The sequence below is a fragment of the Lithobates pipiens genome, unplaced genomic scaffold, assembly GCF_037356315.1.
Source record: "Lithobates pipiens isolate NorthernLeopardFrog02 unplaced genomic scaffold, aLitPip1_a1.2 Scaffold_22, whole genome shotgun sequence".
Lineage (NCBI taxonomy): Eukaryota > Metazoa > Chordata > Amphibia > Anura > Ranidae > Lithobates > Lithobates pipiens.
Window position 1 is genome coordinate 144,853,611 of NW_027507784.1, and position 27,265 is coordinate 144,880,875.

At 40.0% G+C, this 27,265-nt stretch overlaps 1 protein-coding gene across 5 annotated transcripts in view; it reads left to right on the forward strand.

Annotated features, from left to right (window-relative positions):
* The window catches only part of SATB2 (SATB homeobox 2), a 254,032-nt gene that overhangs the window by 194,482 nt on the left and 32,285 nt on the right, over positions 1–27,265 (forward strand). For all 5 annotated transcript variants that reach the window (XM_077448434.1, XM_077448435.1, XM_077448436.1 and 2 more), the window contains one exon: positions 13,678–13,875. In XM_077448434.1, coding sequence (XP_077304560.1) covers positions 13,678–13,875 — 198 coding nt within the window. The remainder of the gene's footprint in view (positions 1–13,677; positions 13,876–27,265) is intronic.

Consider the following 27,265-nt stretch of genomic DNA (forward strand, 5'->3'; position numbering starts at 1 on the left):
CTCTCTTTGTTACCTACTCCTTACCCCTGTACTTTGAATGTTACACACTCTTGACCCCTGCACTCTGTATATTACACACTTTGGACCTGTGCGGTCTGTATGATGAAAACACATCTGATGCCTGATGCTACACAGTCCTGACTACTGTACTGTGTGCATTACATATGCCTGATCCTTGCACACTGTACTTTACACACTCCTGACCCCTGCTCTCAGTACTTTAAACACTCCTGACCCCTGAGCTCTGTACATTACCATTCTTGACCCCTGTACTCTGAACATAACTCACTCCTGAACCCTATACCCTGTACATTACATGATCTTGATATTCACACTCTATATATAACACACTCCTGACCCCTGCACTCTGTACATAACACACTCCTGACCACTGCACTCTGTACATAACACAGTCCTGACCCCTGCACTCTGTACATAACACAGTCCTGACCCCTGCACTCTGTACATAACACACTCCTGACCCCTGCACTCTGTACATACACTCTGCATCAGACTTTGATGTTAATGAATTATTCTCCAAACGCTGAAAAAAAAATGTGAATGAAAATGAATGTCAATTTTCTCACTGAAGCTAAAAAGGTAGAATATGTTTTATTTTCACGGTGACATTATATTTTTCTTTCTTCTTTTGAGAGAGGATCCATACAGAATATAAAGGCAGACATACAGATAGACAGGCTGATAGGCAGAAAGATGTACATTTCTGTTTATTATCAACTTTATAAATATTCCACCTAATATGTAATATATATTTTCCTGACAGTCTTTTTGCATCTGAGGATCTCTTTTCTCATCCATATGGCAGATTTATAACTCTCCCAATTACCGTGCAAATTATTGCTAATATTAGCTCATGGAAGTGTTTCTGCTCTGCAGGTTGGTTATTATTTATAAAAATCACACGACCAGCTGATACATTCATAAGCTAATTATTTTGGCAGCTGGGTACACAGTGAGCAATATGGCTGAAACTGATTTTTTTTTTCTTTTTGGAACTTGCTTGATACAAGGGGGTTGAGTTGCAAATAGGAGATGCTGTGCTTGGAATGCTGAAAGCACAGTGCTATAATAGTAGTATAGAGTAATATAGGTAGTGTTTAAAGATTAGTATTATTATTAGAAACTAATCAGACATAAGTTTTCATTTTATAACTTTTACAGTATACTATAAGATAAAATGTTATGCATTGGGCCGCTGCCTATAAGTGCATCTTGTTACACTTAAAAGTGCAATACCTGCATAGGCTTATTGAATAACAGTCCTGAAAATATAAAAAGAATTATGTACAGTAACCCATAGCAACAAGCTTTCAACACACATAGAAGTTCAATTATTTCTGATTGATGTCTTATGGTGGGTCTTTTTCTTAGCTCCTTAGCGGATTACTAATTGCATTAGGAAGTATGACATCATTCCCCCCCAAAGAAAAGAAAACAACAGCCGCCGCTGATTTCCATACAAGTCTAAAGAAAGCCCGCTTGCATGGTTAAATGCAGGTCAGAAGGAGATCGGTACAGGTCAAATGCACCTGTCAATGAATTCTGAATTATCTCGTAAATGTGTTAGACTGATTTTGAACAGATTACTTTAATGCTAGATTTGCACAAGCCGGCATGGTAAAATGCAGTTTTACCACGCAGGCTAGTGCAGTGTTAGCTCCAACAGGAAGAAGTGCAATGTGCTTTTTTTTCAACTTTATTTGAAGCATCACATAGTAACATCTGATTTGTGTCACTGCATGGAAGCACAATTTGATGCGGTGCTGCATTTTTCCACATTGCAACTCACTGAGGTTGATTTACTAAAGGCAAATATACTGTGTACTGTAAGTGCACTTCAATTGGGGGGGGGGGGAAGCTCTGCTGATTTCTATTATCCCATCATGTGTAAGCAAAAATGCAGTTTTTGTATTGTCCTTTCACGTGATTGAGTATTCTTTGCAAAATGAAAATTTACCTAATTTACTATGCTCTGTGCAAGTGCACTTGTATTGCACAGTAAAGTTACCTTTACTAAATCAACCCTATAGTGTATCATGCCAGTGCTGTAATATAGATGGGGCACAAAGAAAACAATTGTTCTCTATGTGCTCTTGCAATGTGCGTGTTATATGCCGATAAATATGGTAATTAAGACCAACTCTCTTTTAGCCTACAGAGATAAACTGGCTCAGACAGATTTGGCGAAAGTGGCTCACATGCATTCTATAAAGTGGTGCAGCATGCACCAAATTCAAGTACAAGTTCTAGACTGGTACATGAATTTTACACTTTCTGCATCACTTTTAGAACGCATGAGAGACGCTTTCGCAAAATCTGTCTCCGCCAGTTTTCATGAATTCCAGGGTGTGTGAACAAGCCTTGACACAAGCCCAAAGCCTGTCAACATAGGTCCTAGGAGTGGGCTACAGACATAAAATAACTTTACCTGATTGGTTGTTCTTAGTGAGCAATTGTATTTTGTGAGCCCTTGCTTCTGTGAATGGAGGGGTCAGTTGGCAAGGGTTGAATTTTGCCAGCCAATTTCTAATTCCCTCTGCCACTTTAGATGCCTTCAGTTGTTTTTTTATTTATTTATTACCTGCATCAGGGACACTGACATTTCTCTTTATAGCCCCTGTGATGTCATCGTAAAGGCTATAGTGTTCTTCCCTGCTACAGTATTACATCCTGTATGACCACATTTCTTCCACTCATCAGATGTAGACAGCACTATCAGTTTTGACCAGTTTTGACAGGCTTTGAGGAAGGTTATCACCTGTGACAACATGCAGTAATCTCACTGCAGAGAAATTACCATTGCCACCCTGATGAAAGAAGTCCCATACACTGCCAGAATCACTAGTCATTTATAATAGAATAGAAGCATCAAATAAGTAATTAAATATGGCTGCTTGTTTTGCATTGTTTAGTCCATGAACCCCTTAACCTAAGCTGTATGCATATATTTCGCATTACAAACTTGGCCTTACCTGTGCCAGCTCCTGGTCTTGGGGTCATTGTCAGGAGTGGTAGGAGGGGCTTGTAATCACTTGATTATTGTCATAGCCATTTACAGGGATCATTTATTTACAGACCCTCACCTGTATCTCTTTCTCCTCAGAGCGGAGAAAGAGACATATGTCCTTGTGGAAGATGTTGGAAAATTATAAATAAAATAGCATTAAATAAATAAAATAATAAAGATAAACAAAAATAAAAATAGATTAGCTACAATAGGCCTGATGCTGCAGCTGTCCAGTCGGCTCTAAGCCCTAGAACTGAGCAATCATGTGACCACTGATTGCTTAGTTCTCGGGTCTACTCTGAGTTCATAGCGGTGACCGTTAGTCACCACTCTCTGCCCCCCCCCCAGATTTTAAAGTGTAAGCTCGCCTTTACCAAAACACCCTACATCCTCCCCACTCCTCCTTGTTCCAACTGTGCCTGCGTGGGCTTCCTCCGGGTACACCGGTTTCCTCCCACACTCCAAAGACATGCTGGTTGGTTAATTGGCTTCTGTACAAAATTGGCCCTAGTATAAGAATGGGGACCGTGGATTGTGGGCTTCTTGAGGGTAGGGACCGATGTGAGTGTGCAATGTACAGGGATAAGGACAATTGTAGACACTCACTCAGGTTGAACTGGATGGACTGGTGTCTTTATTCAACCTTACTAACTATGTAACTGTGTAACTACTTCAGATCCACGCTATAGCCGAATGAGGGCTACAGCGCGGATCTGCTTTGCTGGGTGGGTGTCAATAGACGTCCACCCCTTTACAAGCCGGCCACGCCCCCTGCAGACGGGAGCGGCGGGAGCTGTGATCACCCCTAGTCAGTGAGACTTGGTTGATCACAGATCGGTGTAAGGGGTCGATCCCAAGCCCTTACCATGTGATCAGCTGTCAGCCAATGACAGCTGATCACGTGATGTAAACAGAGAATCAGTAATAATTTTTTTTCTTTTCACACTGACAGCGTGAGGAGAAAAAAAAGGTGATCGCTGGCTTCTGTTGAAGGGACATCAGTCCCGGGCAGGGAGAGGCAAAGCCGCCTCATATGTGCCCACAGTGCCCACCAATCAGTGCCCACAGTGCCCACCAGTCAGTCCCACCAGTACATCAGTGCCGCCTATCAATGCCCATGAGTGTCACCTATCAATGCCCACCAGTGATGCCAATCAGTTCCTCATCAGTGCCCCCTAGCAGTGCTACCTATCAGTATCGCCTACCACTGCCGATCAGGGCCCATCATTGCCATCCATCAGTGCCCATCACTGCCACCCATCAGTGCCCATCAGTGCCACCTATAAGTGCCTCCTATTTGTGCCCTTCAGTACCACCTATCAATGCTCTTCAGTGTTGCCCATCAGTTCCACCCATCAGTGCCACCCATCAGTGCCACATCTCAGTACCCACCAGTGGTGCCTATTAGTGCTCATCAGTGCCGCCTTATCAGTGCCCATCAATACAGCATATCAGTTCCCTATCAGTGCAGCCTATCAGTGGCCATCAGTGCAGCCTATCAGTGCCCATCAGTGTAGCCTCATCAGCGTACATCAATGAAGGAGACAAATTATCTGTTTGCAAAATATATTAAAATATAAAACGGTTTTGCATTTTTTTTTTATTCAGTCTTTAATTTTTTTAACAAAAAATAAAAAACCCAGAGGTCATCAAATACTACCAAAAGAAAGTTCTATTTGTGGGAAAAAAAATTATACAAATTTCATTTGGGTACAGTGTTGTATGACCGTGCAATTGTCATTCAAAGTGACAGCGCTAAAAGCTGAAAATTGGTCTGGGCAGGAGAGAGGTTTAGGTGCCCAGTAAGCAAGTGGTTAAAATGAGCCAATAGTTCTATTTTAATGTTTTCAAAATCCCCATAAGATTGTTTTAAATGATAATAAAATGTCTCGTCAGTCTATTATGAATGCTGCTGCTAGACTCATACACCTCGCTAAGCAATCCGTGACTGCTGCCCCTCTCTGCCAATCCCTCATTGGCTTCCACTACCCCACCATATAAAATTAAAAATACTAACCACAAAATACAAGGCCTTCCACCCCCAGTTACCTCACCAACTTCAGATATTGCCCAAATCCTCCCCTCTGCTCCTCCCAGAACCTCCTGCTCTCTAGTTCCCGTATTACCTCCTCCCACACTCGCCTACAGGACTTCACTAGAGCCGTTCCCATCCTCTGGAGCTCCTTGCCCCATTATGTCCGATCAGCCCCTACCCTGTCCACTTTTAGGAGATCCCTGAAAACTCATTTATTCAGGGAAGCCTATCCCACACCCACCTAGGAACTGTACCCAAGCCACCCCCATCAAATTATCCCCAGCAACTATTACCTTTTGTACCACCTCCTCCCCTCCCTTTAGAATGGAAGCTCCATGAGCAGGGCCCTCTTGCCCCTTCTGTATTGAACTGTATTGTAATTTTACTGTCCCGCTACTACATTCTAAAGCGCTGGGCAAACTGTTGGTGCTATATAAATCCTGTATAATAATATTGTTGTAAAGTGCTGCACAAACTGTTGGTGCTATATAAATCCTGTATAATAATAATCATATATGGGAACCCTAAATGCAATGCCAAACACATGTTCTGTGTTCTTCTCAAATAGGCTGGTGAAGATCTGAAATAAATTCTATATGTGTCTTTTAACACTAAATAGTTCAAGCAGCCCTGGAAATACCATTAGGTGACAAGTTCTGCGGCACAGCATGCACCTCTTTAAAGACTCCCAAACACTTCTGAAAAAATCTTTCATCCTTTCCCTCATCCAGAATAGAGCAGGTCTGTGCAAATGTGGCCTTTCTCTTGTAAAAACAAGGCAGTCTTGTGTTACAGATTACCCGATAAATCCCTTGTGCCTTCACAGTTCACTGCCTACAGCTGCTACAGATGGGCAGGAGCTCTTTCTCTCTCTGCTCTGTGCTGTGCAGCCGGCAGTTGAAGGAGAAAATGGAATGATCAGGCTATTAACATCGGAGCCGTGAGGAAGACGAAGCACAATAAGAACAGCTGGTGTTTCTGCCTTGGCCGATACAGCGAAGATAATCAAGTCTTGCCTTTTTTCCCCCCTATTTATTTATGTTTGGGGAGAGACTTTGGGTGGAGGATGGGAGTTAGCGAGGGCATTAGAGGTTAAAGAGTTAATCAGCCAATCTGTAATACACTGAGTCACTTTGACGCACTTATCAAATGGATTGGCTGTACACTACGCATAGAATACAGCGCTTAGGCATGTAACAACTCGTGTTAAATGTCTGGGTTCTTTTTAAAGCTGCGATCGTTTAACAGGAATGCAGCTTCTGTACAGGAATGTACTACTATTGTTTTAATTCTTATTAACGCAACTGTTGTGATGAGCGACAAATATCACTGGACGTAAAGCAAACCTGGCACAACCCGAAATAAATGATGTATTACTAAATACCAGCTGATGAACGGTCTCACGGGACCCAGAGCAGATTTTTAAAAGACAGTTACTGGTATCAGTGGGTAATTCTCATAGAATCTCATTTCACAAGTAATTATATATTTTTAAGTGAATTTGAGGCATACATTGGCATTAAGGAAAATGTGTTTAGACATTTAAAAGAAGTGGACAAATTGTCACCAAAGTCAGCTCATGATTTTAAATTAAAGCCCAATGCAGCCATAAAGATATTTAACTAAAAACATTCATTTTCATATTCTTTTATCTACTTTGTAGTTATGTAACGTTTCTGAATATGACTGTGCAGTCCTATAGGCAACAGTATTAGACCCAGTGCACTCAGTAGGCAGCACTCAGTAACAGGCCTGGTCTGACATGCCCCCTTTATTCCTCTGTAGTACAAGTTTGTGTAAAGACACTTGTGCACTGGAGTGGGAGGACCAGAAATATCATTTTCACTGAAGACAATCGTATTTTAAGGGACCCCCTATCAAAAATCAGTCACAAATCCTAACATGCAAAGGTACAGGACTATAAAGAGATATAAGGATGTGAGACCTCAGTTGGACTTTAATATTTGCACTAAACAATTTTATTATTTATTGACAACTAAGAATTAAAATCATGAATCTAAGAAGACATGGCTTCACCCTCTGCAGAATGCAAATATTGTTAAAGGTTAGCTTCATCTTTTGTACCGTGTTACAGGTCACATACAAATTCTGGGTATAATATGTAACATGGTGCAAATACCCCCCCCCCCCCTCTTAAATTGCCCCAGAGAGACTTAGTTCTCAATGGAATACAAGTGTGATGATTACCACACTCGTAGTCCATTGACACTTCCTCCAGCTCAGTAACTGAAAGCCTGAAAGGGAGCTGGGGAAAAAGTCTGCAGCAGTGTTGCGAACCTACCAGATTGAAATTTACTGACATGGCACGTAAAATTTACTGGAACAGCTAAGTTTTTCCTAGCACATCCAAAAGTTACAAAATGAGTTTTAAGTGTCAATTTCAGTATTCAGGCTACAAACAAATCCAATATGCAATTAGCAATGTGATTTAAGGTACTGAAGATATTAAGACAAACAAAAACATATTTCTTATTTTATTTTTCATATATATATATATATATATATATATATATATATATATATATATATATATATATAATCAGAATTGTATTGGCTATGAGGGTACCTCATCCATATAGAATCAAATTAATCTCTGTTGCTATTATGCTATTAGGTCAAGAGGTTGACACGTTTCGTTTTTATGCTTCCTCAGGACCTTATTTCCTTGACTACAGACAGAGACCCTGCAACAAACAGTGTTCTCTCAAGATGAATCAACCGATAGAAAGGCACAATTTACCAAATGGTCTTATTCAGAAAAATAAGCATAAGATTTTTTAAGCCGCCATGGAGAATGCAATTGGCACTAACTTAACAAGGTAGCTGGAACAATATAGTACCCTCTGGACACTAGATCCCACAAGACAAAGGGAGGAGAGTCAGCCACCAATTTTTAATTCATATTAATGACTGGTTTCTCAGCATGACCTAATGGGAATCTAGAACACAATGCATAATCTGTATTCCAGAGTCTATATTCCTAAACTTTTCACCAAACAAAATAAGGCAGATAAATATACCTCAATAGTATTAGGCTAGTGGTCAATGATGTTAATGGATTGAAAGACTTGATATCTCCTTGACAGAGTATTCAAGTAGAGTCTAGACATAGTATAGAAAAAATGGCATATAATAAGATAGTTCTAGTTACTCAGCAACCATTCAAATTCTGATGAAAAGACAATCCCATTTATAACAGCAGGCCACACACTTATCAAAAACGAATGTCCAAGGATCTATCTGGTTTTGAACAGATTGCATGGCAGACATCCCTCTTCACATCCAAATCCTAAATGCTCAGCCTGAGAGTCTATAGAAATATGCATATAAGTGCAACTAGTAAGTTACAATCAAGGCTTCACGGACAACGATCAGAGGGTCAAATTCTGAAACTGAATCAACAGCACTCACCTCTATTAACTCCCACTAGATAACACAGCAGCGTCCCTTGTTGTTCAACGCCCCACATTAGTGTTTATCAAGGCTAGTTTGGGTGCCAAACTAACAAGTTATTCATTATTGGTGTCAGCTGTAGAGGGGGGGCAAGATCTGACGTTAGATCATCTCAAAACAACCATACAGGGCTGCTTGGCAGCACCCTATAGTCCTCCGCATGCGCCGTTCGTCATTCTCGGTTTGAATCAAGCTGAAAGTATGTGCATGTGCAGTAGAAAGAGTGCAAGTGTTCTAATCACAGACAGCAGAGTAAAAGCTGTCACATAATATCTATTAGTACAATGCAGACCTATCCAGACAAGACAGACTCTCCCCCACAAAAATCATAACTATCTCCAACCAACGTTGCATATTTGACCAGCACCAAACCATCATATTAATAATTAGCCAGACCGAACACAAATTAAGTAGCCATCCTAATGAAAGATAATGCCTTCATGATAATCAAATAATTTCAAATAATTTCATATAATTTCAAGGGATTCCCCATGCTCCAACCACCGCAACACCACTACCTTGGACAAGCAGGGACCATATTAGAGCCATCCTACTCCCAGATAACAGCCATGCATGTGGTCCCAATTACATATGAAAGAGACACATTGATTAGAACTGCCCATAGAGACTATATGGCACGTCACTATTATACAAATTTAAGATAAGTTTAATTAGGGCAAGAGAACTATGATCTCATCCCATACATGGGTGTGAATCATGAGCCACAATGTTTTATTATGAAATATACTGTAACTGATAACATTGTAAATATACTGTTTTGGGAGGGATTTAGGATGTAAAAGCAGCATTTTGTAATTTTAATAATGTGTATGGGATGAGATGACAAACAAAAGTGTATCTAAACCCCCAAAACAAAAATTTAATTTGTTGCAACTTATCAGCCCTTAGATGTGGTGGCTGCATTCATTTCCACTATCGGGCTAAGGCCTTGTTCACACAGTGCACATGAATGGATGCCCATGAGCGCCATATTTACCCACCTTGGAATGCACAGGTGTCCTGTGCATCCCCGTACAGGTCGGTTCACACTGGCATGACTTGTCAGGCGACTTAGCCACCTGACAAGTAGCGCCCCATTCAGTACAATGGAACCATTCTAATCTGAGCGACACAAGTCGCTCCGACTTAGAAAAAGGTTCCTGTACAACTTTGGGGGCGACTTGAGGCGACTTGCATTGACTTCTATACAGAAGTCGTTTTGCAAGTTGCAGCAGCGGTCACGTCCAGGTCGCCTGAGGCAGTCGCGCTGGAAGTCGTGCTGCCTCAGTGTGAGCCGGACCTACAGGCAGTCCCATTCCTGTCAATGGGGAAGCAGTGGCTACACAGACACAGTCGCTGCTCCCAACATGAAATCCATGCAGGTGCACACACTCAGGGTAGAAGGAGTAGATCAATGGTGGAACCGATCTTCCTATGACAGTTTACTAGCATACCATAAAAAGCTTATTTCCAATCTATCTTATAAACCATCTTACAATTTGACCAGCTATCGTGTTTTCACAGTGTATTAAAATTCCTTATGCCATTACTTTGATCTTTATCAGTAAAAACAGTTCAGGAGGCTAACAGCTTTCAGCAAAGAAAATGGCAGAATATACACAAAGAATGGAATTTGTTATAACTCCTTGAAGGTCAACATGCTTGTTTCATGAAATAATTCAGTAAAAACTCTGATGAATGAATAAGTTAGTATTTGTGTTTATGTACAGTATGTATGCATCTAAGATAGGAACCTTAGGCTGTAAGCTACTTGAGGGCAGGGACTGATGTGAATGCACAGTATGCAAGAGGCACACAGCTGCCTGATGCTGCAAAGTGTAAATTTTGAGCGTATTTCCCCATTACAGTTACTGTGTACAGCCGCTTAATAAAAACAAAAGCCTGTACATGGCTGCAAATATATACTGGTACTTATCAAAATCAAGTAATACTTACAGACTTAAAACCCCAGGTGCAGACATTCTGCAAAGTCAAAAAGTTTAATTTCCACTATCAAAGAAATCATACCTGGTGATCCTACCAGCAAGGTGTATGCAAAGGTGCTCCCTTTGGTTGAGTGATAACACATAAAACACAGTGTATTATAAGCAATAGCCATTTTTTTAATTATTCAATAAATACATTTTAGCATTTAAAGTTATTGTAAACCTTAGACATTAATCTAAACAAACCATATCCTTCTATAATGTTTACTTGCCTCTCTCCAGAGCACTTAGAGGTTGATTTACTAAAACCGAGGAGAGAAAACTCTGCTGCAGCTCTGCATACTGTAGAAAGCAGTCAGCTTCCAGGTTTCTTTTGTCAATGCTTAATTGAACAAGCTGAAGTTACAACGTATGTAGGACGATTTGTTTCATCTCCATGTATCACCTGAGGCAAGTCATTTCACTGGGTAAATGTAAGGGTTTAAAACCATTTTAAGTACTGCTGATTTCCTCCAACCTTTTTCAGTCACTTCTGCCTATATACACAGTTACAAATATGCATATGATTGGTTGACAATGTAAGGAGCACAGTTGAGGGACAGTTATCATCTTCTAACAGGAAGTTCCTGAAAAAGGATCTTCATGGCTGAATGACAAGGTCATCTTTTAATGAAGTTGCAGATTTAAAAAGCTTGAAAACAACCTTTAAAATTACATTTATTTAATAAAGTTCATGTTACAAAAAAAAAATTACATTAACCGCTTGCCGATCAGCTGCCGCAGTTGCACTGCAGCAACATGGCTCGGCTGTGTGAATCACTGTCATGTTACGTTGCTTCCTTTTTTGGCCATTAGGGGCGCACGCCCCCTGCTCGCCCACGGAGCTGATGCAAGTGCAACGGCGGTCGCGATAACCGCCGTACTCCCGCTATCGCTCAAGGCACACCAAGAACAGGGATCTATGTGTGTAAACAGAGTATGAGCAGAGTATACAGAGTATGAACAACGATCTGTCATCTCCCCTACACAGTCCCCTCCCCCCTTCAGTTAGAACACACACTCGGGAACACAATTAACCCCTTGATCGCCCCCTAGTGTTAACCTCTTCCCTACCAGTGACATTTTTACAGTAATCAATGCATTTTTATAGCACTGATCGCTGCATAAATGCCAATGGTCCCAAAAATGTGTCAAAATTGTCCAACGTGTCCGCCATAATGGTGCAATCCCAATAAAAATCGCAGATTGCCATCATTACTAGTATGCTATACATTTTGCGCAAACCAATCAATATACGCTTATTGCGATTTTATATACCAAAAATATGTAGAAGAATACATATCGACCTATATATTTTTGGGGGATATTTATTATAGCAAAAAGTAAAAAATATTGTGTTTTTTTCAAAATTTCTGCTCTTTTTTAGTTTATAACGCAAAAAATAAAAACCACAGAGGTGATCAAATACTGTACCACCAAAAGAAAGCTATATTTGTGGGAAAAAAAGGACATCAATTTTGTTTGGGTGCAACATTGCATGACCGTGCAGTTGTTAGTTAAAGCGACGCAGTGCCAAATCGCAAAAAAGTGCTCTGGTCAGGAAGAGGGTAAAATCTTCCAAGGCTGAAGCGTTTACTACATTAGAGATTATTTGTGATTTTAGTGATAGTGAGCGTGCTGGAAAGGTTCACCATACTCACCACTGTGATGTTCAGCAGCCACTGAATATGACAGCCTGCACAAGAAGTAAATTGGAAGTGCACAGTGTAGAGAGAGAGAAAACACAAAAATGTAAGGCAACCCATAGCAATCAAACTGACTTCACATTGAAATCATGCCAGTACAAGAGGGATTCTGATTGGCTGCTATATGTTACTGTACTTAAAGTGGTACTAAACCCTCTTATCCTTTACAGCCAAGGACACTGCTATCTAACCTCTATTTGATCTGAAGTTGCCATGGTATTGCACATGTGATCAGTTATTACACCAACCATGAGATGGCTTCCCAGTTCGGTTGAGAGCAAAATCAACTGTGACAGTTATCATTCACTGCGTGCCTTAAATGTGCCATATTGGGATATGGTTAAGTTTATAGGTTTAGTACCACTTTAACTCAGAACTAAACTTTCAAAAAATATTGGCTAGTTTTGTAGAGTACTGAAAGTAAAACTGGGTTACTTTAGTTAAGAAGTAACACTCTTGGATAAGACTTCTTTAGGTAATAGTTGTTCTAGCTCATGTACTTCAGTCTGGGTATAATCAGGACATAACACTTAGCTACTCTACTTTACGGCTAGTAGCTTTGTTTGAGTGTGTCATAAACACTTTTAATAACACTTAATATGGAATTTTACCATTATTGAATGCATCAACATTTACTCAGTTAAACTACCTAAATATATACAGTAATACCACTAAGTATTTAATGAAATGTTTAAAAAAAAATGTGTGTGTATATGCCTCTGTTACCCTAAGAGCATAACTGCCTTCCCCATAAAACACCCAATTTTCAGTAGCAGGAGATTCGGAAAGGTAAAACACATGACATACATTCCATGTGAGAATTTGATAAATGTAAGCTCACACAGACTCAGTAACAAGACTCTGCCCAAATGTGGGACTCAATTAAGCTTCTCATAAGTCATAAGTTGGTAAGTCATGGATCAAAATCTGGCCAAGAAGATTAAAAACAATATGGTTGTAAATGTGTAGGACAACCTGAACATTACCATGTGCAGCCAAACTGGATTTTTAAAGCAACCTGATGCCTTTACCAAACTATGACACTGACATACGGATGAGTAAAACACTCATAAAAAGGCCTACTACGAAATATAATAGACTTTACCCAGAATATCCTCTTTTGAGTAGGTTGATTGTATACATTTTCAGTGGAACATTAACTGGACTCCTTCAATTTGTACTTACGTTATCTCATTCAGTGGTGCCTCACATACTGGCCACAACCACTACTCACTATGCTGGTGAGGTCCAGTAGGCCACAACATTAATTTCCAAGAGGGATAACTTTGGTCAATCACTCAGATGCCTGAAATGAAAGAAATTGCATCTATCCAGATGCCCTTTCTCTTTTTTTTGTTTTCTTGCAGTAGCTTGTTCAGTTCAGACAAAATTGTCCTTCCATAGGTGTATAAACAAGTGTAAATCTTTCTGGTCATTTGCTTACTGCAGGGCTGGCTCTGTGAGCTTCTGCGCTGGAAGGAAAACCCAAGCCCAGAAAACCGTACATTGTGGGAGAACCTGTGCACCATACGCCGTTTCCTTGGTCTCCCTCAACATGAGAGAGATGCCATATACGAAGAGGAATCCAGACATCACCACAGTGAAAGACTCCAACATGTTGTACAAATTACCCCTGAACCCGTACAGGTAAGAGATGAAAAGCTTTTGCTTAGTTTTTTTTCCAAAGGTATACTAAAGTGTGCAGAATGAAAAAACAATTTTTTTTCCCCATTTTTCACTTGTCTCTTTATACAGTGGGAATGCACTGCTGTGCAATCTTCCTCTAACTGAGCCATGCTGGGCTGTTTTGGCCTCACCTTGTATTTTCTGCAGCCGCTGATCAACAAAAGTTTTCCAACTTGTTAAGTTTTCCAACTTGTTTTACCGACAGAAGTTGATCACACAATTGACTTCTGTCAAACAGGGTTGGCCACACACTAATTGAATTTACACTGGTCCCAGCTGAATCAATAAAATACTAATTCATCTATGGCCAGCTTAGGGCCCATGTCACACTTGTAATCTCATTTCTGATGATAACTTGCTGGCCACGGGATTATTGTGCAGGGTAGGGCAGAGAAATACTCCTCCATGCCTGCAGAGTCACTCTCTTGGATAAGCGATGTGTTATTTTGCCATTGGCGAGTGGCATTCTACAATATTTTCATCAGCGGGGGAGTGCCACCTCATTTATTCACCCAGCTCCAGTGCAACCTATGTTGGTTTTCTGGAGCTGGAGATTTCCTCAGAGGGATCATTGACCCCAAAACACCCTGCAGAGCATGATGGAACCTAGACGTTTTCAGAGAGGTGTAACTAAATAAAGTAGGCCTCCAAGCACAAATCATTTCACCATACTGCTTATACCTCACAATACACAACATTGAACATTTCTGTATTTGAAAGGCTCTTATTTTGTGATGAACATATTTTAATAAAGGTCAAATACAGGACAGAGCAGCCACTTCCCCATGCAACATTTGCTACTTCTACTACTAGTCATTCAGACCGTGTCTGTACTTGAAGTATTTTTTTTCACTACACAAGAAAGACCATTTTCTGGTATAAGTAGAATGTAGTAAAAGTCCAACTTGAAAATAACTATTACTTAGAATGTACATAAAAATTCTTTATCAAATACGAATACACACGGGCTATCTGGTCAGGTTCAGAGTAGCATTTTGTGAAGATGTTCAACTGAGAGAAATACTGTATGTGACAACCATTGAAACCATTGTAAACTGTACACTTGAACATCTATATTTTACATTTGTGCTTTTGGATAAAATGCGGTAACTACAAATGATACACGAGGGTGCCTATACTTGCCATTTGTGGTTGTGTATAAAATGCAGCCATTGCAAAATGTACACTATGACATCTATACTTTTTCCTTTGTGCTTATGGAAAAAAAAAGCAGAGACTGAACATTAGGACCCCTATACTTCTCATTTGCATTTATGGATAAAATGCAGCCACTACAAACTGTAGAACCCTTACAATTGTGCTAATGGATGAATGCAGTTACAATTGACATTGTACTATATTCCTATACGTATCATTTGTGGTTATGAATGAAATGCAGCCATTGTAAACTGTACACTAGGACCGCTATACGTGGAATTTGGCCATATAGACACAACACAATTACTGTAGGCTGTATTGTGAGACACCTATATAAAAACACAAAAATAGAGAGCAACACACAAAAACGGCACAGACTAAGTGTAGCAAATATATTAAACGTTGAAATAAAAAGCAATCGTTCACTCACAATGTGTATATTCCAGAAAGTACATATAATACAGACCAGCAGGTGACAGCCTATCCACAGCCGAGTGTAGTATCTCCTGGGACAGCCTCTTGTCCTAGATCAGCAAACCAGCTGTATACCAGGCCAGGGATCTAGAGGACATGATGAATGACGTCACAGGGGAGTAGGGCAACACGTTTCAGGAAAGTGCTACCCCTTTAGCAACCCTTTATCATCATGTGCTGAGCTACATCAGAACATATATACGATTCTGATGAAAAAGAAGCTCAAAACTGGCTGGCACTGACATATTAGTGTTGCCCACATGCAGTAGATAGAGCTACATGTGCCATTTTGAAAAAGATCAATGGGCCAGCATCATATTGGGGTAGGCCAAATGAAAAAAACATGTTATTAGTGTAGCCCAGAGTGGATAAACTAGAGGTGCCATTTTATATTTTGGGGAAGGCGAAACTGAATGAACTATGGGTGCCATTTTGAAGAAAGATCAGGAGGTCGTCTCCCTATGGGGAAAGGCCAAAAGTCAGATTATTAAAGTAGCCCATAATAAATAAACTAAAAGCATTATGAAAGAGATCTGACATCATATTGAGAAAGAGCAGATTAGGCTTAAAAAAATATTGAAGGGCATTGAGGGTTGGCGCCACCATTATTGTACAGACAAAAAAAGCTAGTGCATTGCGAGCACCATTTAGAGGGGTAAACAGCAGTGGCTCCAAATTAGAGAGGATAAAACAGGAAAAACCCACACACACACAGTTTTTACATATACTGTGGAATACTTTTACTTGGCATGTATGCTTATAGATAAAATGGAGCCACTGTAAACTGTACACTAGGACCCCTATACTTGGCAAGTGGGTTAAATGTTTTCAGTGAATGATATAGTTTGCCTTAGAGCGACAAAACTCTGTACACAAATATGACCTGAAGCGACCGTATGCCAGGGATGTTTTTTTAGCAGCTCAAGCTATAAATCAGCAATGGAATACCTGTCTATGTTTTTTTTTTATATGAAGTCACTTCTCAGTTTTCTTTATTTTTTTTTGATCATTTAAAATGCATGGTAGCCAAATGGATGCAGTTCATGTACAGAAATAGTGATGCTTGTTCCTCACTGAACTTTCCAGTACCTGTGTTGAATGCCTTGTCCATTTAGAACAAGGAAAAGGCTGTCTCTGAGTATAGTGGATAGCAGCACATCAAGATGAGAGCGTTAACTACAGATAACTCATACCACGCACCTCAGGGAGATCCTCTTCAATTGCTTCAGAGGCCTTAGCTGCCTCCTATCTCATAAACTTCCCACTGGGGGTTTCCTTCGCACCCCTCTGTTATAGTTTAGGTATGGCCCCTGGCTTACACTGCATGAGCCCTTATTGCTTGTGTAAATGTGTCAGTGCTAAAGTACATGATGGATACATGCAATAAGGGTAGAGATGTACTACCTTTATATGGGATACAATTAACTTGCTCAGTGCCAGGTGATTCTGTAGTGCTTTGAAATAAAGGTCTCATGAAAGATAAGCTTCTGTTTGATCTAGATTGTGTTAAAGTAGATGGAGATGGAAATATATGGTATGCGCTTCTGTAGACACGTGAGTGATAGTTGTGTTCTAATTTTCTGTCCAGATCTGTAATTTTTCATTTGTTTGTACAGGGTTATGAACTTTTTTTGTCAACACATAAAAATGAAATGTCATATTCTTGATGAACGAGATTTTTCTCTTTTTTTTCAAGTAGACACAACCCTGAACAAGAATCCTTGACATACCTATATCTTGCATTACTAACTAGAAAAGTTAGGGATTTTTTTTTTAGATGTAATATACAACTATTTGGAGAGGAGTAGACTCCAGAGAGAGAGACATCATTTTGCCCCCGTACAAATCATTAGTAAGACCTCATCTGGAATATGCAGTTCAGTTTTGGTTCACAAAAAGGATATCGGGGAATTGGAGAAAGTGCAGAGAAGCACAACCAAATTGATAAGAGGCATGGAGGAGCTCAACTATGTGGAAAGAAGTGTGAACCGAAATAATGGATGATAAGGCAGATTTTCTGTCTATGCTGCATTCGGCAGGGCTGCCCACGACCCAGTGCATATGGTGTAAAGGGGCCCCTAAACAATTTACGTTATTAATACCTGGCATTTTTTCAGGTATATAGTAATGCATAGTCTTAGGGCCGGTTCACACAGCGAGGCGAGGCGAGGCGACACGGCTCGCCTCGCCTCGCTCCCGCAAGTCGCCCCCATTCAGTACTATGGAACCGTTCTGAGAGGAGCGACTCGAGTCGCTCCGACTCAGAAAAAAGGTTCCTGTACTACTTCGGGGCGACTTCGGGGGCGACTTGCATTGACTTCTATACAGAAGTCCTCTGCAAGTCGCCGCTGAGCTCCCCGCAGGTCGCGGCGAGGTAAGTCGGAGACGCCTCGCCGCGCCTCGCTGTGTGAACCGGCCCTAACTGAGTCTTAAAGTGATTGTAAACCCTTTAAAATCACTTTTACTACAGGTAAGTCTATAATAAGTCTATAATGGTTTAGGAGATGTCCCCTGTATTAGCATGTGTCGACTTCACATGCACACTGAAGCAACAGCATGTTCATGCCATTGCTTCAGCTAGTGTGCCGTCACCAGCAGCTCCCGCACGCACATGCGGGAGTGACGTCATCGCAGTTCCGGCCAATCACAGTGCCGGAGGCCGCGATACCCGGAAGTATGAGGACCACTGCGGGGGCTTTGATCTAAAGTAAGAAATTCATAATAAGCTAGTATGCTGTGCATACTAGTTCATTATACCTTCGTGTTGCAGGGTTGTTTTTTTTGTTAGTGGGCTTACAATCACTTTAAGTTGTGTCATAACAGAATTTACTTATGTGTTCCCTTGGGGTGATTTCCCTTCACTTCCTGTCCTGCAATTGCAACAGAAATTGAGAAGACATCTCTCATGTCTTGTTGCAATAATAGCAGTGTTTGTCAGCCTGCCATGCATGCTCCTTTAGTTTCTTAATTTGCTGCCTATCAGGACTATCAAATAGACAGCTCAATGGCCAACTGAAGGAGCTTGCATGGCAGGCTGACAACCCTGCTGTTAATTGTGAGGTAGCGGCTTAGTTTTGTCTGCCTTTAACGTGAAGTGCCATTACTGGCTAACCAAATTCAGTAACCAAAATTGCGTGTACTTTTTAAATGCTTTATTTTAGGGTCATATGACCCCACAGTCATTGTTGCTTTCTTCTTCCCCATTGCAGAGGTTGTGCCTGCACATCAAGTGGATGAGCATAGAGTTATGTAACATACAGAAGGGAGGTATGTTCTCCATCTGTGTGTTACATTCCAGAAAACTGGTCCATTCTCCCACAGGCTGCAGCTGCAACACAGCAGGGCTGAGCAGGGTGCTTGATTGAAAAATTGACTACAGGCGATACAGACACATTACCTGTTAGCACAACAGCCTGTATTGTCTAATAACAATCCAAATGGTTGCAAACTGACCATGGCAGCATCTTCTTTTGTGCTTGGTGCAGTTAATTTGAAAATGGAACCCTGGGGAGCTGGCAGGATTACCAGGTATTGTGGAATAACAGAATAAGTAAAACTGTTTAGGCTACATTGGCTTTATTGAGAACTATACAAATAATTCAAAAGATATATGGAAACTTAATTTTCGGGTTAGAATACATTATAAAGTGTAATTCAAGCTTTTTGCTAGGGTTTTTTTGAATGGCCACCTTCATTTAATAAGATCCTCTACTGTGACATACAGTATATACTTGCTACACAAGCTTTTTTGTAATAAAGTGTTTACAAAAATTATTATTTCAGTCTAGAGCCAACTTTGATTTTCTTTATATGGGATGGGCTGTAAAATGTTAGCCCTTGTACACACGGTTGGACATTCCGATGGACAATGTCCAATAGGACTGTGTTGTCGATAATCCGATAGTGTGTGGGCTCCATCGGACTGTTTCTGTCGGAGTATCCGACGGACCAAGTTTTCCAGCTGGGCTATAAAATTTTCCGACAACATGATCCGATCGGACTTTGTCCGATCATGTGTAGAGAATTCCGATCGGACAAAGTGCCACGCATGCTCAGATCAAATTCCTAGACCAAAGCTATTGGCTACTAGCCTGAACTGAACGTAGTCCCGTCCTAACGAACTTTGTCAAATTGTGTGTATGCAACAGTTTCGGACAAAATCCGTCTGACAAAATCCGTCGGGCAAAATCCGACGGATTTGGTTGTCGGAATGTCCGACCGTGTGTACAAGGGCTTAGTGTACAGAAGTCCTTTGCAAATGTTGTCTTGATCCTGTGATTGGCTTGTTAGTGCCCTGGGCAGATTTTCCTTTTATTACAACTCTGATCATATGATCACAGCAGGAGGGCCGTCTCAATCAGCACTCAGTAAGTTAAAAGTGGCTGCTAGAAGTGGACGATCAGTGAGTGGAATCCATGCATGAGTTCCAATACCAATAGCAGCAAAACACAATTCTGTAAAAAGTTTGCTAAACTCCTTGAAATGACTGGGGGAGGATTGTTTTTTATTTTATTATTTTCTTTGTGTTTTTTGGGCAAATTATCTTTATTATTAAAAGTGAAGTTACAATTTAAGGTTTATATACACTTTTTATAAAATCATTACTGAAATATTTGATTCCTTAAGTTCACACTTGTCAAACGCTTGTCCAGTTAGTTAATTCAACTAAAGTTTCTAGGCAATTTCAAAGACTTCCACATGTAACACTGAGTATTTTCTCATTTAACTGAATCCAAGTTTTGAAAGTTCTGCTTTCTTATTACAACCTAAGTGGTATAGAGGGTGTAGTACATTTTATAGTCAGGTACAGTATGTATTGTTTTTGTTAAGATCCAAAAAGTGCCATCCTCTATAAAGGGTAAAGATTTTCAAATTGAAACAAAAAAGGATACAGTGGTGTGTTGCTATTTTACATACTAATTTACTTTAGGAAAGCAAAGAGATCCTGCTCAACCTAAGCACCACTCACTGGCTATAGGTCCACCTGGAGTGATACCATTCCGGGAGTACATTTTGGTCAGGTATCCATTGGTGATCTTCAAAGCAAGTCTAGTTGAGTTCTGCTGTATTTTTCTTTGGATGGTTTATCTATAGTATAATCTCTCAGTTCTGTTCTGAAAACAGATGTCTATCTTACAAAACTTGCTGATTTTATATGGCTGTGGAACAGTGCAACTAATTAGTTATTATCTTTCATTGTCCTGTTTTAAATTGGTAAGAGGTGAGATCAGATGCTCCAGGTCACTGCACTTTACTCTCCATCATAGCTCTGTGCACTGACTACTTAGGCCGCTTTCACACATGCAGAACGTATGTCCGTATTTCATCCATCCGTTTGTGGTTGAAATACGGATATACATGCATTCCTATGGGATAGCGGGTGTCTGCCGATCAACATCCGCAGACACCCGATATCGTCCGTTTCCGCTATTGTCCGATTCTGCAGATGGAGGAAAATCCTATTTTTCTATCCGCCTGCAGAGTGGATCGGATGAACGCGGACAGACAGTCCATGTTCATCCGATCCCCCATAGAGGAGAGCAGAGAGCTGACAGCTGCAGGGACCACCCTGTCATCCGCCGGCTCAATGGGGATAAACGGAGCAATCCCCGCTGAGCAAGCGGATCATCATGGGGCATATCATTACGGATCCGTCCCGTGTGAAAGGGGCCTAAACCTGTATACCCTTATTACCTATGGAACTCTTTAAGTGAGATCGTAAAACATTTTCCTTTATTCCTCCTAGTTAAACTGGTTTTATTGGATTGATACTGAATAACAGAAAACAAAAACAGACAGGCATAAACAAGGAAGGTGGAGCTCAGTATGATATCATCCGCCAGATAAGATGAGCTTAAAAAAATGACAAGATGTTCTCATATGGACATAGATATGGTCGTCAGAATAAGGATACATACAATAATAGTAGGGGTATAAATGAGGCAAAGTTATCTGGGACCGGCTAAAAGGGGTTTAGCAAGGAAAGAAGGAGTCCATTATATGCTAGATTAGGACGATGGGATAACAGTTACCCTTTTTTTTCTGTTAAAGTATTTGAAAAAGTAAATATTGTTTCCAAACTTAACATTTTTTTTTTTTATACTTTTTATAAATAAGTATATCATCTTTCATTCTCAATAATTTTACTATGGTACTACTGACCTGAGAGCCTGTGTGTAACCAAGTAATGCCAACTGTATAACAATTCTATTCTTAGGGCTGCCATATCTGGCTTGAATTTTGGCACCAGTTAGACAAAAGTCAATTGGTTAATCAACTTTTGTCAAAGTGACCGAGTAGAAAATTGTGCAACCAGATGCAGACACTGTTCTGGTATTTCATGGCAAGTAAACAGGTATTTTTTGCAGTTATCAAAAAGGTAAACCAAAAAACTTCCAGAAATATATGGCAGACCAAAAAGGATCAAAGAGGAGAAGTTTATTGTTAGCGTTTACATATACTTCACACTTTCAGGAAGGATTTTAACCTAAGTCACTCTTCTGTGCTTTAATATCTGTAACAGTTAGTAAAGACAGACAGTGCCTTTTATTGCAGGAAAACGTTGTTCTTTGTGCTCAGGTAATCAGGTGAGGGTGCAAAGCCAAAGAAGGCTGTGTAAGATACCTTATCAGGGCCCTAGTACACACCCTCTACCATCTTCTGTAATATGCTGCCAATCAGGGCTTTAAATTGGTTAATGACTGTGGAATCCTCGGAATGTGACAGCACCTACATGTTTTCTATTGTTTACTGAAACATCCACCATTCCAGCACAGCTGCTATCAGACGTTATGAATATAGGAAGTCACTTGAGTAAAGTACAGCAGCATTTTAATCGAACAACCTATAGGGAACTTCAGATCAGTTGGGCATGCAGGGTGAGCCCAGCCTCTAGCAATAAGTAGCATTAGCACTCAGGTTTTATTTCAGCATCTTTCTAATATCAGGTTTCTTTTATATTTAAAAGTATAACTAAAAGCTACATTTTTATGCTCTGGATAGAGTTGAGAGTAATCAGAACACCAGTTAGGCTTTTATTACTGTCTATTTATATTTGTGACCCTTCAGGAAAAGCTGTTTAGAGTAAAGCCCCGTACACACAGGCTGAATGTCGGGAGACATCGGCCGGATTAAAAAAAAAATGGATATCATTTGGCTGGTGTTTATGCCTCCCTGTCCGACAAAAGCCAGCTTCTGTCAGACAAGCATGCTGGAAAACCATCCTCCGACCAACTCCCGATCAGCACTCTCAGCCAATTGTGGAGAGCACTGATCGGAGTGTTCTGATGAGGAGGGGGACGTCCCCCGGTTCAGAACACAACAGCTCAGCAGGGGAGATCCGACTGGACCTGACAGTTTTTCTTTGTTCCACCCAGGTTGAACAAAAAAAAAACCTCATAGTGTGTACCCAGCTTAAGGAACTCCTGATGCTGCTTTGTTTCGGCCTTTCAGATAACTATATTGCAACACCCACAATGCATTCAATCAGTTAAAAGCATAAATACTCCATGTATTCCAGATATGTAAATATTAAAAACAATAATTCAACCCAAATTACATAGAGCTAGCATAAATAACTACTTCAGTGCTGATATCAACTTCCTTTATTTCTTGTTCAGGTACTTACATTGGTATAATTTACATTTAGGCTTAGTATGCTATCTCTGCAAATATTACAGCATGTGTTACAGCAGAACTCCAGGTTATAAAAACACACCCTTAACCTTTTTTTGTATTAGTTTTAAAATCAATGATCATTTATACATAAAATTCGCATTAGCTGTATAGCTTTGCTGTCAATCCAACACTAAACACCCTTTCATTATTTTGATGCTGCTCACTCATTGTCCAATCACCTTCTCCTCTGAGTCCCTTACATGTCCCTCCATGTGTCCTAGAAGTACAAGAGACAGTAATTCTGTACCCTTCATCCACTAGTACAGCCTTTCCATTAGTGAAGCCTCTACATTGGGGGTCAATAGGAAGAATGCCACCTTTACAGTTATTTAAAAAGATCATTGGTGTCATGCACCTGGCTGTGCCAAGTGTTGTTGGATCCAGAACTATGCGGGCACCATCTAATGGGAGGTCAATCAAGCATAGCTCAGGAAACATCTAGCATTATCTGGAGGAACCCTATTTTGTAATGCCTGCTGTAGTGGATACTCCATAGGAATATATTGATCTCTTAGGTTGGTGCCCATAGAATCTCTCACCTTTCAGTCTGTCACAGTTGTGTCAAGAACAATGGGGTGTCTGTATCTGTCTCATTGCAATAAACATAGAGACATCTGTCTTTGGTGGAATTATCCTTTAACATTTAGTTACAGTGCAGTGTTTACTGATGTGCATGGACTGTTATGGCAGCAAGCTACTAGGGTTGATCCATAGATAGTAGAGAAGAAGTTGACTGGGACACAGACTAAATATTCTCTTAAAAGAAAGAAAAAAAAAGACAAGGAAACATGTTATTGGCTGCTTTGCTTTTCTTCCCATGGTGGACATGAATACTTTAGTGTTTATAACCTGTTCTTATAGACATTATAAAGTGTCTTTCTGCCCCATTCTATTTGTATAATCATTTTATGCCTATGGAGACTGTTCTGTCTTTTACAAGTTTATTAGTCAAGGAGAGTTACTTCAAACTATTTCTTTCATTTAGAGATTTACTTTACTGTCACCACCCAGAAGTAGTTTATGGGTTATATTGCCCAAAATCCCCATCCAATTGCATCTCTGTTCACAGTGACATGTTACATTGTAACGCAAGGCTGCGTTTGGGACTGTCAGCAAGTTTTGAAAGCGTGGATTAAATATTTATTGTGGCCATGGAGCGCAGAGAGGGTGGTTGGAGCTATAGCCAGCTGGTAAGAGATGCCAGCTTACTCTAGAGAGCAGCACTGTGTTACAAGCAGGAGGCGCACGCTAACAAAATGTGGCAACTTAACCCTCTGGTAGCCAGGAAACCAAGTGCCCTGACATGCTTTCCAAAATGAAAATTCATTTATGTGGAATAAATGAAAATAATACAGCTATTCAAATATTTTGATTATCATTATAATTATTTCCCTTTATTTCTCCAAGCGAAACACCATCTACAAACCTACTACAAAGTACAAACTTAAAATGGCAACATGAATCGCACTGACTATATGAAGTGGGAGATTTACTAAAACTGGTGCACTCAGAATCTCGTGCAGCTGTTCATGGTAGCCAATCAGCTTCTAACTTCAGCTTGTTCAATTATGCTTTGGTAATGAAACCTGGAAACTGCTTGGTTTCTATGCAGAACAGCACCGGATTTTGCGTGTTCCAGTTTTAGTAAATAACCCCTGAAGAGTGCATTACCCTATTCCAACCAGTTTGATTTCAGTTTATTAACAGTCACATCTTTTCATATACAACACATTCAACAGTAGGATTAAATACTATATCTAACTGAACTATTCAAAGTGGCTAAACTTTGGAGTTAAAAACGTTTGCAATAGAATTATTATAAAATTATAAATATATCTAGTTAAGTAGATATTTAACTAAGCAATCATTCTATTTCAATTTCAGATAAGTGACTTGTCAATTTACAATTCACTTTTTTAAAAATGTGACCATTTTTGTATAAATTACCCTATTTTTAGCCCGAATTAAGAAAGTATGTAGTGCTAAAGAATGAACCTGTTCATGCTGTCTAGGAAACACAAATACCTGCTTCATTATCATAACTGGTTGCCTAATAATCACCTATGTATTCCTGATTATCTTCTCTATTAATCACCACCAAAATATACCCAATTAATAAATGATTGTGGCATATACAATAAAAAACAAAGATTTATGATGGTAGGAAATAAGCATCTTTGTGCTAAAAGTGCCTTTCCATTCAGGTTGCTAAACAATTCACCTGTAATCTGCGTAAATCTCAAATATATGTATTATAGAGATGTAACATATTAACAAAAAGTTTCACAATGACATTGCTAGTCCAACCCAGGCCATTGCTCTGACCTTCTGCAATATAATCGTTGTTGCACAGACTTGGCTTGGTTACAGGATATGTAAACTTTAACAGTGAACTTCTCTTGTTCGGTCCCATTTGGTCTGTTAAATATACCATTAAAAAAGATTTGTTCAATATGTGCCATAAATACAAGTTGATCTTACCAGACATCTTGTGAGCTGATAACTTCCTGTGCCCTCTGCCTCTGCTACATTCTTATCAGTTACATTGCTCCCAGCTATCTCTGAGGACTATGGAACCTATCCCCTAAACTGCAAAGAATATTCAGAGAAATGTATACATTAAATGTGACACATACTTTTTATGAAAGCCATCTCTGTACATAATCAACAAGTTATAACAAAACGTTTTAGATGTCCTTATACATTACAATCAATTTAGGAGACAGCAAGGCTTGGTTTAAAGTGATATTAAAGCGGAGTTCCACCCATTTTTTAAACGTGCTGTCTATAGTATCCCCTTTTAGCATACTTTTACCAGTGGAAATTTTTATTTTATTTTTTTTGCATGTAAATACCTTTAATAGGCTTTCGTACTTCCAGCAGCCACCCTCCTAGACGATTACACCACTAGGCAATTTACAAGGCCTCCTGGGATAGCGGCGTCATGTATCCCAGGAGTCCTTGTGAATCGCCTACTGACGTAATCTCACGTTGTTTGCAGACAGGAAAGGATGCAAACGTGTCTGATTGACAGGTTGCTATAGCAATGGGGCGGGAACTTCCACCAATACTGACATTGCTATGGTAACCTGTCAGGAAGAAGGAGAGCTATGCAGAGGCATTACTGCACAGGCGCGGGATCCAGAGGTGCATGCTGGATAGCCAGCTGCATGGAAGTCCCGGGAAAATAACACAGAAGGGCTTGAGATGCCCACAGCTAACATGGAATCTGACAGCTTCCAAGATCTGGTTAGCAATAAACTCTTTTTACAGAAAATAAAACTACAACACATATGACATGTTCTAAATGTTCATGTATATGTTAAGACAAATATACAGGAGTCTTTAAAAAAAAAGTGTTTGGGGGACTGGAACTCCGCTTATGGGTTAATTATCATTGATCATTATGATAATGTATATAGATCATGCCTCTGTTTCTAATTTGTTAACAAAAAAGCCTGTAGCTACCTTATTTTCACTGTGCTATCCAGCGGTAATGTGATCTTTCCATGCTTGTTCCCATCTGCAGAGAATGATCTGTGGAAGAAACCTCTCGCAGTCCGATGGTGCATACTTCGGGGGGAATTTTACTAAAACTGATGCATTCAGAATCTGGCGCAGCTGTTAATAGTAACCAATCAGCTTCTAGGTGTTATTGACAAAGCTTAATTAAATACTGTAGGCTGAATTTTGTAGCTGATTGGCTACTATGAACATCTGCACCAGATTCTGTGGGCTCCAGTTTTAGTAAATTTCCCCTGTATGTCATCTAAGGAAGTCTCATCTATCTTCATGTGTCCACACAGCACTGATTGTAGCACTGATGTAGCAGTCACATGACTTATGAAATAAAAAACTTTTGGAATATAAACTCAAATGAAATAATGCATATCACTAAAGTTTTTTTTCAAGGCTTAATAAGGCTTCATAAGGCTATAAATCATTATTTAAAAGTATGTGTGTATCTTGTTTGTGCATTAACATGGTGGAGGAGAAGTTTTTATATGATTAATGTTATGTGTGGGAACTAACATGGGAGTGA